Below are 14,827 nucleotides of genomic sequence, written 5' to 3'. Positions count from 1 at the left end.
GAGCCTATGACAACGGCAGAAATTAAGGAGGTCTTAGCCGCTTTTCATAAAGTGCAATCGTTCATAGAAAAAAGACACCCCGAAAAGGCTCACACAGGTCGTATGCTTGCGCAGTTCGATGACGTTTGCCTGAGTCGTTTCAGGAACATTGAAAAAAGCAGGCAGAAGCAATCTTCCTTGGATAGTTATTTTTCTGGGCTCAGCTCGTGTCGGCCTATGAAAGTATCCTTAATATCATTCTTTCTAGGTAAAATTAGCCTAAAATTACCAGAGAAAAACAAAATTAAGAAAATGTCAGTAAAACTGACTCGCTCACTCTTAAAAAGAAGTGTCGGTATGATATAGGGGCGAGTGTGGAACACTACCACGAGACAAACACCAATTAGAACTTCCCTATCAGAATCCCCCCAAGAGAGAAGCTGATACCAACGGGCGATGCAGCCTCTACTACTACTACTAGAGGACGCCACGGACAGCAGCGCCCCTAGCGGTCATCCTTATTTTTTAGCGCCAGTGACAAGTCGCCATTTTCTTGTGCTTGTGCTTTTCTTGCGATTTATCCGCACCTTCATCATGGAACGCTCTGCAATTGCCACGGCTAAGTTAAGTAACTCATAAGTAACATTTTACCGTATTTTTGTCTTCCGGGTACCAGTATTTTCCTTTTTATAGGTCATATACGGTTCCCCGGTTGTCTCGTGGCGGCCATGCCGCCTCGTAAGAATTCCCGGTCCTCCCATACTGGACTTCTTATGCTTATGGGCTTACTTTATCACATTCATTGTTTACATCGAGTTTTAGCTAGTTCAGCCCTCCTACCATTCTCTTAGCTTGGTATTTAGGGCTATTATTGTTACTTTTCGGCCCATGCATCCCGGCTCTTGCTCTACAATCGGCTATCGCTGGCTCCGAGTAGGCCCCCTGTTTCTCGGAACAGTCTGCCTCCTCCTGGGCTTCTTTCTCTTTTACTAAAAGTGTCTCTTCCACCTTTCGATGTATTTTTATTATTTAGGGTTTGGTAGGCTAGCCTAGGTGCTTGTTCCACATATTGGTACAGCTTGGTTCACGTGGCCCTCCACGGTTGTGTTGCTCGCGGCCTAGGCCACTTGCGGTCACGTGTCCTATAGCACTTACCCTGCCCCTTCCCTCCCTCTCTGATGTAGGGAGGGGCTGGGGGACCCCTTGGTTGTTATAACAACCTCATCGCCTTCTCTCACACTCTCGGAGGTGACCGGGGGTCCCCCCAGCAGGGGGTATAGGGCGACCACTATGAGGTACCGGGTCTCCATGCGGGTAGTTGGTGAGGCGGGGAGGAGTAGGCCATCCCTCCCCCCTTTTCCCCCCTCTCGATCCCGCCGTGTTTCGCCGGGACCTTCCTCCCCCCCTCCCCCCCTCCCAATTGCTCAGCCCACCTCCCATCCAGATACGTAAGGAGCCTTCCGTCGCAGCCGGGGCCCCTTTGGTTATAGGATATTGGCTCCGCTAGCGGGCAGGGCTGGGCGTATGAGTGGTCGGTTGCGTTGCTACTATATCCTTATATCTTCTCCCCCGCTACCGGAAGGGAGCTTTACCCTACCTTACCGCACTCTTCTAGTAGACGGGCGAGAGAAGTTGTTTTAATTTTGTTATTTTAAGGATATATACCCTAATTATAAGATATTTTACAATGAATTGTGTGTTATTATATATTTTTATTTTTATCAACCATCCCCAGCCATTGTCCGTCGTGGTTTCCATTACCACCACTCCTAGTTGGTTGATTCTTGTGCCTCCGCCATTGGCGGAGCCATAGCCTATCTTCCAACCTGGTTACCACACGTATTTTAGCGGGGCTCTGGTTTTATCTAACTTTATCGCTCCGGCACCAGCGGAGCATATGTTAGGCTGTAAGTGTTTACTCTGTACTCATGTACTTTTTCACTTACAGGCTACCAACTGCCAGGTCCCAGCCTGTAATGCGACGCTCTACGACCCTGTGGACATGACGGTGCATGTCTCACGCCCCGTGTGCCACGTCGTACAATGAGACGATCGTCTGGCACCCCGAGCCTTGCGCTATATGCTACGACCTGGTCGGTCAGCTGGAGATGGGGGTATGTCCATTATAGGCTTACTTTATGATTTTACTAACAAATTCTAGTCGTAAGTTTGTTAACCCTGTCCACAATTGGTAGCTAATCTCACCTTTCTTTCAGGCTAGCGGTGTGAGGGAAGTCGCCCTCGCCACCCTGAAAGCGTGGTGGGCGGCTTTGGAAAAACGCCGCCAAGGGCCAGCCCTACATTTTAGATAGGAAGCTGGCCATCCAGATCTTCCCCGCGGGCAAGTCGACGGGCTACGTCGATCCCTTGTCCGCCGCCCCATTGATAGCCTCCATCCAGCAAGACCTCCAGCAATCGTTTGGGGTCGTAGCCTCCCAGGAGTCGTTCGGACGTCGCTGCCCTGGACCTGAACCTTGAGCCAATGCGGTAGTTTACGAGGATTTGTTGGTTGAGGTAGGTTTGTCGGGCGCCCAATGGTCTTTCCTTGGGCGCTCCTGGATCTTTGGCTCCTGGTCCCCTTCTTCTTCCGCCTCTTTCCAAGGCTTTGCGGGATCCGAGATCCCTAGCCGCCCTCCCGCTCTCTCTGTACCTCCTAAGGAGAAGGGAAAGAGAGAACCGAAGACCTTGTCTAAGTCGACTTCTAGGAAGTCGTCTTCGTCTTCTTCGGCCAGGAAGTCGTCGACTTCATATGCCGATGCGGTGAAGGCTAAGCCGAGCTCTTCCCAGTCGAAGAGCTCCAGAAGCAAGGCTTCGGAAGGAGAAGGCTCGCGCTACCACCGAGTCACTGCCTTCTCCCGCCTCCGCTGCCTCCTCTCCGGCTATGCCGGGTCAGGGGTGGCAAGCACCAGCACCTGCGTTCCCTCTTCTGTCTCACCAGGGGTGATGGAACAGGTAGGGGTGCTGGTAGGTTCCCAAATTTCAGCATTGGGAACACGTTTTGAGCAGATGTTCGCGCAATTATCGAACAGTCTGTCTCAAACTGGACAGTCTATCCAGGACCTCTCTAATAGAATGGAGAGAAGAATGGGGACCGATGGCTGGGCTAAACTCAGGCTCCTCCCCCAGTCTCCCCTGCATCTAGCACGGGGATTCTCCAACTTCCGCCTTACGACTCCCTTGCCAGCTTTCTCTATGGAGAATCCATGGAGAGTAGCGGCCTACGCTCCTTTTAAGGACGGGATGATTTCGATCCCGGAGTTTGGTACTCGAAGGATTGAGGACTTCGAGTTCTACCCTCCGGGTCTGACGCAGCCTTTCATCGGGTGTATGCTAGGCTGACGCCAACGCTCTCGAGAGAGGACAAGATCTCGAAGGAGTCAGTTCTCTACAGTAGAGATCAGCCCAGCGAGAATGGGTTCACTGCCTTGAGACTGGGAGTTTTGTACTAACACTAAACTCCAGGCCTACAAGAGTCCCTTCACTATTTTCGCGACGGAAGAGGAGGTCTCTCTTCCGTTCGCCACGAAATTGGTGGAGAAGGCTCTTCAGGCAGTCCTCAAGGATGAGCCCATTCCACAGTTGAGGGAGTCGGAGTCTACTTCTCCACTCTTCCCCGCCTTCGGAGAGTTGTGGGAAAACCTGCCAGCTACATTCACGCTGGGTAAACTCAAGCCGGACTGCGCATGGACCCAGTTCGGTGAGAAATTACCTAGGCTGCCGGTTCCCATTCCCTAATCCAGGCAGAGTTCGATGCGCGAACTAGTTTGGCAGGTCCCTCAACTCTCTCATCGTTACGGAAATGGCTGCTCTTTCCTACGCTACGGAACCGCTGTTCAAGATTCTGGCGAAATCTCAGTTCAGACGGTTCTGTCAGACGCTTTTGACTTCTTCCAAGCCAGGGATGGGGAAACTGCCGGAAGCATGTCCTTCAAGAGTGCACAATCAGGCATGAGCCTAATAGACTCTTGGCTGCGAGCATGTGGGGAGCGGATCTCTTCCCAGAGTCCGCAGTGAACGAGGTCCACCACGAAGCTGCTAGACTCAACCAGAGCCTTAGAGCTAGGTGGGGTCCTCTAAGAGGAAACAGGAATCCGTTCCCACTGCTGGCAAGAAACCAAAGAATGCTGGTACGTAGGTTTCCAGCCTTATAAAAAACTTTCATCAACATTCAGCGCATTTGTGCAGGCAGTCCCAGTTACCCAACAGGGACAACCTTCCACATCTAAACAGACCCAACCTTTCCTCCTGGTGCCCCAGCAATCTCAACCATCTACTTCCTACGCTATCTCGCCGGCCTGTAAAACCCTGCTTATGAGGCTCAAGGCTACTCTCAACCGAGGGGTAGAGCGAGAGGTTACTTTCGTCAGCGTGGCGCAGGAAGGGGCACGAGGAGTAGGCAGTTCAGAGGAGGGCGTGGTGGCCAACCCGCCCATCAGCATGAGGCTCCCCAGGTAGGAGGGAGGCTGTTCCTCTTCCGCCACAGGTGGGGGTTTCAGCAATTGGGCACAGAGCATAGTGTCCAAAGGATTAGGCTGGAGTTGGATCAAAGATCCCCCCTCCAATCAAATCATTTCATCAGGTACCGTCAAAGGAATTGATAGATTACGCGGAAGAACTCCTTCAGAAAGGAGCTATTGCGAGAGTCAAACATCTAAAATTTCAAGGGCGCTTATTCAGCGTGCAAAGAAAGGCTCAACAAAAGAAGGGTAATCTTAGACCTTGTCAAAGCTAAACTCTTTCATTCGCTGCGACAAGTTCAAGATGCTTACCCTCTCGCAAGTTAAGGACCCTACTTCCGCGTGGAGCCGTCACATGCTCCATCGATCTTACAGACGCATACTATCATATCCCTATAGCCAGGCACTTCCGCCATTCTATGGATTCAGGCTAGGAAATCAGACATTCTCATTCAAAGTGATGCCCTTCGGTCTGAATGTAGCCCCCAGGGTATTCACAAAGATAGCAGAAGTGGTTGTACAACAATTGAGAGATCAGGGAATCATGGTAGCGGCATACCTCGACGATTGGTTGATCTGGGCACCAACAGTCGAGGAATGTCTCGAAGCTACCAAAAAGGTAGATTCACTTTCTGGAACATCTGGGGTTCCAGATAAACAAAACGAAATCCAGACTTACTCCGGAAATCTCATTTTCAGTGGCTAGGAATCCAAGGGATTTGTCTTCCCACAATCTATCAATTCAGTGGCCAAACCTAAACGGAAGGAAATAGCAAAAATCTGTCAGGCAATTCCTCAAATGCAAACAGACATCAAGAAGAAACCAGGAGAGAATCCTAGGGTCTCTTCAGTTTGCTTCGGTAACAGATATCCTTCTGAAAGCAAGGCTGAAAGATATAAATCGAATTTGGCGGTCAAGAGCAAACTCCAAATATCGAGACAAGTTGTCAGTAATTCCACGATCCTCCGCAACCAACTACGGCCTTGGTCAAAAGTAAAGAACTTAGCCAAGAAGGTACCCCTTCAAATATCCCCCCTCCCAGTGTTAACCATTCACACGGATGCTTCCCTGTCCGGGTGTGGGGGGGATACTCTCAGTTCAAACAGGTTCAGGGGACTTGGTCAGTTCAATTTTGCCAGCTCCACATAAACGTTTGGAAGCAATGGCAGTATTTCTTACTCTGAAGAGACTGCTTCCCCCGAAGAAGTCTCATCTAAGGCTAGTTTTGGACAGTGCAGTGGTAGTTCATTGCATCAACAGAGGAGGGTCCAAATCCAAGCATGTGAACCATGTCATGATAGCCATCTTTGCATTAGCAAACAAACACAAATGGCTTCTGTCTGCCACTCACCTGGCAGGAGTAGAAAATGTGATAGCAGACGCCCTGTCCCCGGTCAGTTCCTCTGGAATCAGAGTGGCCTCTGGACGTCCGGGTCATTCCAGTGGGTAAGCCGGAGAGTCCCAGGTCTCCAAGTGGATCTCTTCGCCTCACAAGCGAACCACAAGCTCCCTTGCTATGTGGCCCCCAACCTGGACCCTCTGGCTTATGCCACGGACGCCCTGTCGTTAGATTGGAATCAGTGGAGGAGTTTTATATTTTTCCTCCAGTGAATCTTCTCTTGAAAGTCCTAGACAAACTAAGGTCTTTCAAAGGGATAGTAGCTCTGATTGCACCGGATTGGCCAAGAGCAACTGGTATCCTCTTCTTTTGGAATTGGGTCTCCGACCTCAACGGATCCCCAATCCCAAACTGTCACAATCAGTACAAATGAGGACTGTGTTCGCTTCCTCAAGAACTCTCCAGACCCTAACTTTATGGACTTCATGAGTTTGCGGCTAATAAAGATGCTGACATTGATCCACAGAACATTCTCTTCCTATAATCAGATAAGAGAGAGTCACCATTAGACAATATGACTCAGCTGTTAAAAAATTAGCATCTTTCTTGAGAGAATCGACACCACAACCATGACAGTTAATTTGGCTATATCCTTTTTCAGATCCTTGTTTGAAAAAGGTTTAGCAGCTAGCACGATTACCACTCACAAATCGGCTTTGAAAGAAAATCTTTCAAGTAGGTTTTCGATAGATTTGACTGAATCTTATTTCACATCTATCCCTAAAGCTGTGCTAGACTTAGACCATTCTCAGAGGCCTACTACAGTTTCATGGTTTCTTAAATGCTGTCCTCAAACTAGCTTTCAGATACTGACAACTCATCTTGTACGTTCATTATGCTCCTGAGAAGACATTATTCTTAATTCCACCTAGCCTCAGGAGCTAGAATTTCAGAACTGTCGGCTCTATCCAGGGATGCGGGTCATGTGGAATTCCTCCCATCAGGAGAAGTTCTACTTGCTCCGGATCGTAGCTTTTTAGCCAAAAATGAAGATCCTCTTGCAAGGTGGGCTCCTTGGAAGGTTATCCCACTTCCACAGGATCCTTCTCTCTGCCCAGTATCAACTCTTAGAGCCTTTCTTTCTCGTACTTCTTCTAGATCCTCAGGTGCTCTCTTTATGAGAGAAAAAGGTGGTACTTTATCAGTTAAAGGCATTAGACAGCAAATCCTTTACTTCATTAAACAAGCCAACCCTGAGTCATTCCCAAAAGCACATGATAATCAGGGGAGTAGCCACCTTCAATTATTATTTTCCACATATGAACTTTGAGGATCTTAGAAGTATACTGGATGGGAAATCCCCGACAGTCTTTAAACGGCATTATTTAAAGTCCTTGGAATCTTTAAAGTTTTCAGCAGTAGCAGCGGGAAACATAGTTTCCCCTGATACTGTTAGTAGTTGTAGTATTGATCCAGGTCTCCTTTCTACCTACTTCAACAACATGCCTCAACCTATCGTCAGGCTACTCAACATCATAGCCTTAGCCGTTGTATCATATAGTGGATTGTCCCTTATTTTTTTGCTAGGGACAACCACTTTTGTACTGATATGTACTTCAGTGTACCTACCCTTATTTTTATGCTAGGGTAGGACACAATATGTTTGTATATTCACCATTTTGTGTTTGTGATGAACTTCAGTCACAATGTGTTTGTATATATTTGGAAATAATTGTATTAATGATGGATTTCAGTGTACCTACCCTTATTTTTATGCTAGGGTAGGACACATGTATGTATATATTTTGTAATTATGTATTCTAATTAAGTAAATCCCAAATTTGCCTTATTTTACATGCATCTCTGTAATTTTATTTATTTACCATTTAAGTACTTTAAGTTTACTAAACATTCTATTATTTTACTGTTATAATAAGTTAGTTTAAGTGCTTAATTTGTATGCTGTATTTGATTTACTTATATTATATCCATCATTTTAAACTGTTTTTCATTCCTGTTTCCTTTTCCATCTTGGCTGTTTTCTCTGGTACTCTTTCATAGGCCGACACGAGTCTGAGACCCAGGAAAAGGGTGTTTTGACGAAGGCGAAAAATCTATTTCTGGGTGATTGGCTCGTGTCGCCCTATGAAACCCCCCCTTTTTTTTATGGTTTGTTTTGTTTTCCCCCCCTTGCAGGACAAGATGTATTTACTGTTTTAATTAAGGATGACCGCTAGGCGCTGCTGTCCGTGGCGTCCCTCTAGTAGTAGTAGTAGAGGCTGCATCGCCCGTTGGTATCAGCTCTCTCTTGGGGGGATTCTGATAGGGAAGTTCTAATTGGTGTTTGTCTCGTGGTAGTGTTCCACATCGCCCCTATATCATACGGACACTTCTTTTTAAGAGTGAGCGAGTCAGTTTTACTGGACATTTTCTTAATTTTGTTTTCTCTGGTAATTTTAGGCTAATTTTACCTAGAAAGAATGATATTAAGGATACTTTCATAGGGCGACACGAGCCAATCACCCAGAAATAGATTTTTCCTTCGTCAAAATCCCTTTTTAAAGAGGCCTTCAGCATTAGCAGGAGTAAGCAAAAAGGTAGAACCAGGTGATAAAAAACAGAAAGTTGAAAGCAAAAAGGAAGAACCAAGTGATGAAAAACAGAACATTGAAAGTGGTGATGAAGTTGAAATTCTGTAAAAAAAAAAAAAAAAAAAAAAAAAAAAAAAAAAAAAAAAAAAAAAAAAAAAAAAAAAAAAAAAAGCCTACGTAAAAGTAAAAAAAAAAGTTAAAATAAAAAAAAATAAATAAAAAATTTACGTAATTTTTAGATTTTTGTAAGTTAAGTGTTAGTTTTGTTAATGTTTTTCGTAAATTTTATTTTTATAGTTTTCCTTAAATTTTTTATGTGTTTTCGTAAAGTTAAGTGTACGTACGTACGTACGTTATCTGCCGTTTGTCCTCCTCCTCCTCCTCTGCCGCCACTTTCGGAGATAGCCTCACTCGAAAGGTAAGCTTCGACATTTTACGTTACAGTAATAATATTTCTTGTACACTAATTATACACTTTATTTACAGGTTTGGATTTTTATTCTTAATTTAGGTATTGAATGGTCCAAATTGTTGTAGTATTTCATTGTTTATAGGTCAATTTAGCTTTATTATGAAATTTAATGGGGTGTTTTTGGAGGGCTTGTAACGGATTAGCCATTTTACATGTAAAATGTGTTCCAAGATACGAAAAACTCATTATACGAAGGCCGCCTCGGAACGGATTAATTTCGTATCTCGAGGTACTACTGTACTTACCTGGTAGTTACATACATATAGTAGTAGTATATATAAAGGTCCCTCCCTCCTCCCCTCTGAGAACAGGGGCATGGAATTTCTGAGGACAAATGGGAATGATTCCAGGTACCTGGATAGAGGGAGCACAGGTATGATCACCTGATCATCTATCAGCGATAGCCGCGAATTTTGAATTTCTGCCGTGCGCACGATGAATCGGCGGGTTAAAGCTATATATATGTAACTACCAGGTAAGTATATTTAAAAACTTATTTTAAAATGAAAATTCCATTTTTTTATTCTGTCATTGTACAGCTTATTAGTGTGAAACCTGTGCCTGGTCTTTTTTACGACTTGTTCAATATTTGGTTGAATCGAGCTATAAGTAGACCCTCATTTCTTCTTCAGCTGAGCGTAGTCTTTCTCGCTTCTTAGTTTTGATGTTATTTAGGGTTGAGAAACCAAGTTCACATAGATAAGAAGTAGAGTTAAGTTAAGTATATCTTAGTTTTACCAGACCACTGAGCTGATTAACAGCTCTCCTAGGGCCGGCCCGAAGGATTGGATATTTTTACGTGGCTAGGAACCAGTTGGTCACCTAGCAACGGGACCTACAGCTTATTGTGGGATCCGAACCACATTACATCGAGAAATGAATTTCTATCACCAGAAATAAATTCCTCTGATTCCGCTTTGGCCGAGCAGGATTTGAACTTTGGACCACCGGATTGGCAGCCAAGCACGAAAACCCTTCGTCCAGGGAGGAACTTAAGAAGTAGAGAATTGTAACAGAAGTGATATAGCTTTTTTAGCTAATATGGGATATTCCTCTTGTATAGACATCCAGAATGCATCAATGGGTACTGAAGGTCACTGGAAATGATGGCCAGTTCTTCGTCTTCTTCATCTCACAACCAGAGTCCAACATTAGAATGAACATGTATGAAGGGATTTCGAATCCTAACATACTTTCCTGTGCTTAGTGATGGAAAATAGGGGATAATTTTTTTTTTTTTTCTTTCTTTTTTTGATGCAAGTGGTAGTACGCATTGAAGGAAACATGTCAAAATGACTTGAACTTGCTGTCTTTCAAATAATTTCCTTTTTTAGGGCAACCAACGTATCTGCTGAAGTGAGAATATTTTCGTTTCTACCTTGTAAGTCACTGTATTGGTGAGTGACTAGATACGTACTTCTTTTATGTACTCCAGTTTAGACATTCGAAATTAGCAATGAAGATATTCACATATTTTTTCCTGCTCTTTTGGGTAAAAAAATATGATGTTTTTGAAACGAGAACTTCTCTCCGTTAAAAGCCATGAGTACCAATGAGATCTGGGATTTCATTTTCTGCCGACACAAGACTTCCAAGTTAGATTTATTTCTTTAAAGCAGCCTATCTATTATCATATCAAAAGTAGAAAGTAACACTGTTCATTCACATGAAACTTAAATCTATACCCATTTTTCATATTTTCTGGTGTGCTGTGACGCTTAAAGTAATCTCGTGGCACACCAATGTGCTGTGGCACAGCGGTTGAGAATCACCAATGTAGAGGACCAGTAACACCCAAATACTAAGCATTTGCAAGTGACGTGCTTCCAAGACCTCATTGGAGGTCTTCTTGGCTCATCCTCTTTTGAGTCATGCTGTTGCTACTATGTACAGTGAAGAATTGTGCTTCTTTAGAGGAGGTTAGAATTTTGAAGAGGGGTACTTGGCCAGTTTGGGTGGAAGTAATTCTGTCCCATATTATCTACTGAGAATCTGTTATATTACAGCAAACTCCTTTTATCTGGTGTTTAAACTAATGGAGCTACCAGACAACCAGCACTCTTTCCTTCTAATGCTAAGATGTCAAGATTATCTAGAAAGAGAAAGATAAAGAAGGGGTAAATACTTTTTCTTAAAGGAATGCTAAATATACTATTTGCTTTTTGCCTTTCCTTGGACAGCTTTTTTACTTTTTCAAGTGGACAAGCAGATCTACTATAGGCCCTAATTGCCAGTCATCCAGTATTGCTATCCTTTTTATGTATGTTTGTGTGTGTGTGTGTATTAACCTCTTGTGAACAGGTAACATACATATACGTTATGTTCACATATAGCATTGTGCTGAAGTCTGGGTAGCATACATATATTTTCAAGATTTGGCGCCATACCATTTGAACAAATTTTGTTGGAAAAAATTTTCATAGTTCCATTTATCACTGGTATTGGCAACTCTTCAGATTGCTGTATAAGAGACAGAGAGAGCTGAGAGAGATTTAGTCTTGCTTGAGGTGATAAACGGGAATGTTGTCACGACCTCTCATCCAAGGATGTGTTGTATAAATGTTTTACAATAAATATATATACTCAATTTGTTCCTGATTTTAGTTCTTATCTGTTATAATATTGTCTGAGCTGTAATTATAATTGAAAAAATAAAATAAAAATAAATATTAGAAAGGACACTAATAACTTTGTAAAATTTGCATATTTTTACGACTGTCTTAGGGAAAAGAGGCCCGAAAGGAGTGGGAAATATTCACTTTCAACTTCCCATGAAAAGTACAAAAGTTTATTTAGTTTTTTTTATACCATGAGATACGTATCTTCCCCTTTCCATTGATGAGTTATTTCTTGTCTGTCAGGAATCCACCCCCACCCCCCCCAAACATCCTTCTATCTCCTCCACCTCAGGTGGAGAAATCTGACAGTGGCAAGTGAATTTATGAGAGCTAAAATATGCTATAGAAAATTAAAACAAAATACACAGAATTGTAGGTTAAACAAGAAATTATTTTAAAGTTTGTGCATTAATAAGATTTCAAGTAAGTTTAAGTAACTGAAGTTATGTAAATGATTGCATTTTTGCTGTGTAAAGTCAGTGTTTAAACCTAACCTGTATTTGTACACATGCATTGTGTTAAGGTAAACTATGCCCTTACTCTCTCTCTCTCTCTCTCTCTCTCTCTCTCTCTCTCTCTCTCTCTCTCTCTCTCAGTTACAGTATTTTTTATTAATTTTTATATAATGCAGTAATGTATACTTTATATACTGCAATGCAGTGTTACTTAAATATATTCATTCTGTTTTGTGTGGATGTTTATATGTATTCATATGTATCACATTGAGGTAAACTGTGCATTTGCTTGCCTTTCTGTTTCTCACTCTGGCTTGTGATATAGACCATGTTTAATATTGGAAGAGTGAAGACAATCAACATTGTCAGAGGTTATGGAATAATTTTATACTATTGGTAACACATATGCATTCAGTAAATGCCAAGTACAGTAGTTTTTTTACATTTTTTTATTTTAGACATTTTTGTTTTTACCCTTTTAACAAAACTGTCTCCTTTATTTCTAACAGGCACAGCCAGAGTTTAAAGCGCCACATGACGACACATACTGGTGAAAAGCCCTACACATGCAAGCTCTGTGGAAAGTCATTCTCTCTCAAAGGGACGTTGAATTGTCATATGCTCATACATTCCAACCACAGGGGATTCACGTGTTACAAGTGTAGTAAGTGTTTGTTAATTACACTTGTGAGTTCTGCATATTTTCATTTTTATTGAGTAGCAATGAAATAGAAGTGGTTCATAACTTTTCTACGTCAATTTTTTATCATAACCATTTGCAATAGTTTTAAAGAAGATTTAAGTAGATGATATTTCATTAGGGAAAAGAACTTTATAACCTAAAATAACTGCTGATGTTAGGCTTTGTGATCCTAGAATGAGTTACCTCTGACTTAATACCAGCCAAACATACTGAAGAAAGTCTTTCTCTAATGTAAAGCAAAAATATCTTAGACTCTTGAATGTACTATGGCTATAGGTAGTTGATACATAGTTGGTCCTGACCAGGGTCTTTTCTTGTTATGTTTGAACTATGGGTCATTTTTCAAATTGGATATGATGCAATTCTAGTTCCTTGTACTGTATTAACAATATATACTACCAGGTAAAAGCTGGTTAGACTCACATCTCTTTACTGCACAGTTCCAAGTAGGATAAAGAGCATAAGGAAACAGAGGATACAAATGAGATGCATTTTGGAAAGCTGTAAGTGGAAAATTATCAAGTAATGCTAAGATGGCACATTGGGAATCTTTAATCATGTAGAACATGCTGTCCCTGAATCAATGTTTTTTTTTGGCTAATAATTGCCTGACATACTGTATTTGTAAGACTTGTCTTTCTAAGCAGTTGCTTAATTGTAAGTGAAAACACTTACTACATTGAGTATAAGTTTTATGTTACTATGTTAAATAGTTTCAAAAATGGTTGTATAAGTTTTCAGTTATCTTAGTAGTTTATACGTACTGTTTCCTATCAAGTCAGTTGTTTGAAAAATAAATATCCCAAAAAGTTTTGCAAATAGCTAATATCAGTGGAATTATACAGTTTCTTGTAGTTCCTGCACCTTAAGATTTCTTATTTTTCAGATGGTGTTTTTGTTAGCAAGCGAAAGCTGAAGCTTCATACATGCTGCTCTCAATCACAAGAGGAAAACCAAGAGGATAGTAGTTTAACAGAGAGCCAGAACAATTCATCTTATACTGACCTCCATAATAGCAGTGTCCTTAGTGACGGAAATGCAGATAGTTCAGTCTCTCATATGATAAACAGCACAATAGTGAATAATATTGGACATATGACACATTTACTAGCTGGACAAGGATTAAACAGTATCAGTTCAATGCCAGCTCACTTGATGCCAGATAATGTGAGACATAACATTGTTTCAGTTGCAAGCGAACTGGTCTCCACCAGTAAATTAAACAGTGGTAATGTTGCACCATTATCAGAAAGCAAGAATGGCAGTAATACATCTAAAATATCTGGCAGTCAGTCTAGTACAGGACTAACAGTTAATAAAGGAAGTGGGAATGTAGCTGTTTATCAAGATGGTATTCACTTAGACAGAGTTCCAAATCAGACTTCTAATGTTAACAGTTATCACCAAACTGATGTGTTATCTCAGGCATTTGCAGTCATGGGTGATAATCTCGTGCAGGATTGTGTGAGTCTTGGCAACTGTTCAGTTCTGGAATCAAAGCCAGGACTGAGCATTGGGCCAGACACTACAGTATACACATTCGTTCGTGTTGAAGGACAAGATCCCACACAAACATTGATTAGCATTCCTACTGTGTCTGATTCAGGGGCCGAAGAAAATGTTACACTTCAGATCAATTTGTCTGATGATTGCCCAGAAGTTTTTATCATTGAAAGCTAGAGGGGTTCTGAGGTCCTGAAAAATAAATGTGTAAATTTCTTCTATTTCCATCCTTCGATCAGCGGATTTGATCTTTTTTTTTCATCACTGTTTGTAAGAGGTATGTGCACTGGTGAATGGCAAATTAAGCTCTATAAATCTGCTGGTGGGCAAAACCTAACTCATCAGTGGACAGTTGAGTGGTGAGTAATTTAAGCAGTCAGGTATTTCTCTGTAGTGGCCTCAAGGTTGTCACTCAGATTTGCTTAGATTGGTACTACTATTTACTGACCTTATTTAGCTTATTTAGTTTGCTAATGCAGTTTGTGGTGTAATGGAAAAGTGCAGGTGCTTGCATTCAGAATTTAATGACTATAGTAATCATACTAAATTTTGGATGGGACATATATTGGTAAATTCATTCAGGGCTTAACAGGAAAATGTATTTTATGCTACAAAAACATTATCATATAAATAAAGTAAATGCATTAGCAACATATTATCAAAAATAGGGGAAAATCTATGGAAAACTTGAAATATGTTGAGGAAATAG

The 14,827-nt window shown here is 42.1% G+C and overlaps 1 protein-coding gene across 1 annotated transcript in view; it reads left to right on the top strand.

Moving 5' to 3' along the window:
- The window catches only part of LOC135203156 (zinc finger protein 43-like), a 99,995-nt gene extending 85,659 nt beyond the window's left edge, over positions 1-14,336 (top strand). Inside the window, exons 9-10 of the mRNA XM_064232833.1 lie at positions 12,422-12,576; positions 13,502-14,336. Coding sequence (XP_064088903.1) covers positions 12,422-12,576; positions 13,502-14,295 — 949 coding nt within the window. The 3' untranslated portion in view covers positions 14,296-14,336. The remainder of the gene's footprint in view (positions 1-12,421; positions 12,577-13,501) is intronic.
- Positions 14,337-14,827: the final 491 nt, after the last annotated feature.

Source organism: Macrobrachium nipponense, chromosome 33, assembly GCF_015104395.2.
Source record: "Macrobrachium nipponense isolate FS-2020 chromosome 33, ASM1510439v2, whole genome shotgun sequence".
In the NCBI taxonomy this organism is placed as follows: domain Eukaryota; kingdom Metazoa; phylum Arthropoda; class Malacostraca; order Decapoda; family Palaemonidae; genus Macrobrachium; species Macrobrachium nipponense.
Note: the sequence above shows the minus strand (reverse complement) of the source record. Positions and strands in the feature narration are given on the sequence as shown.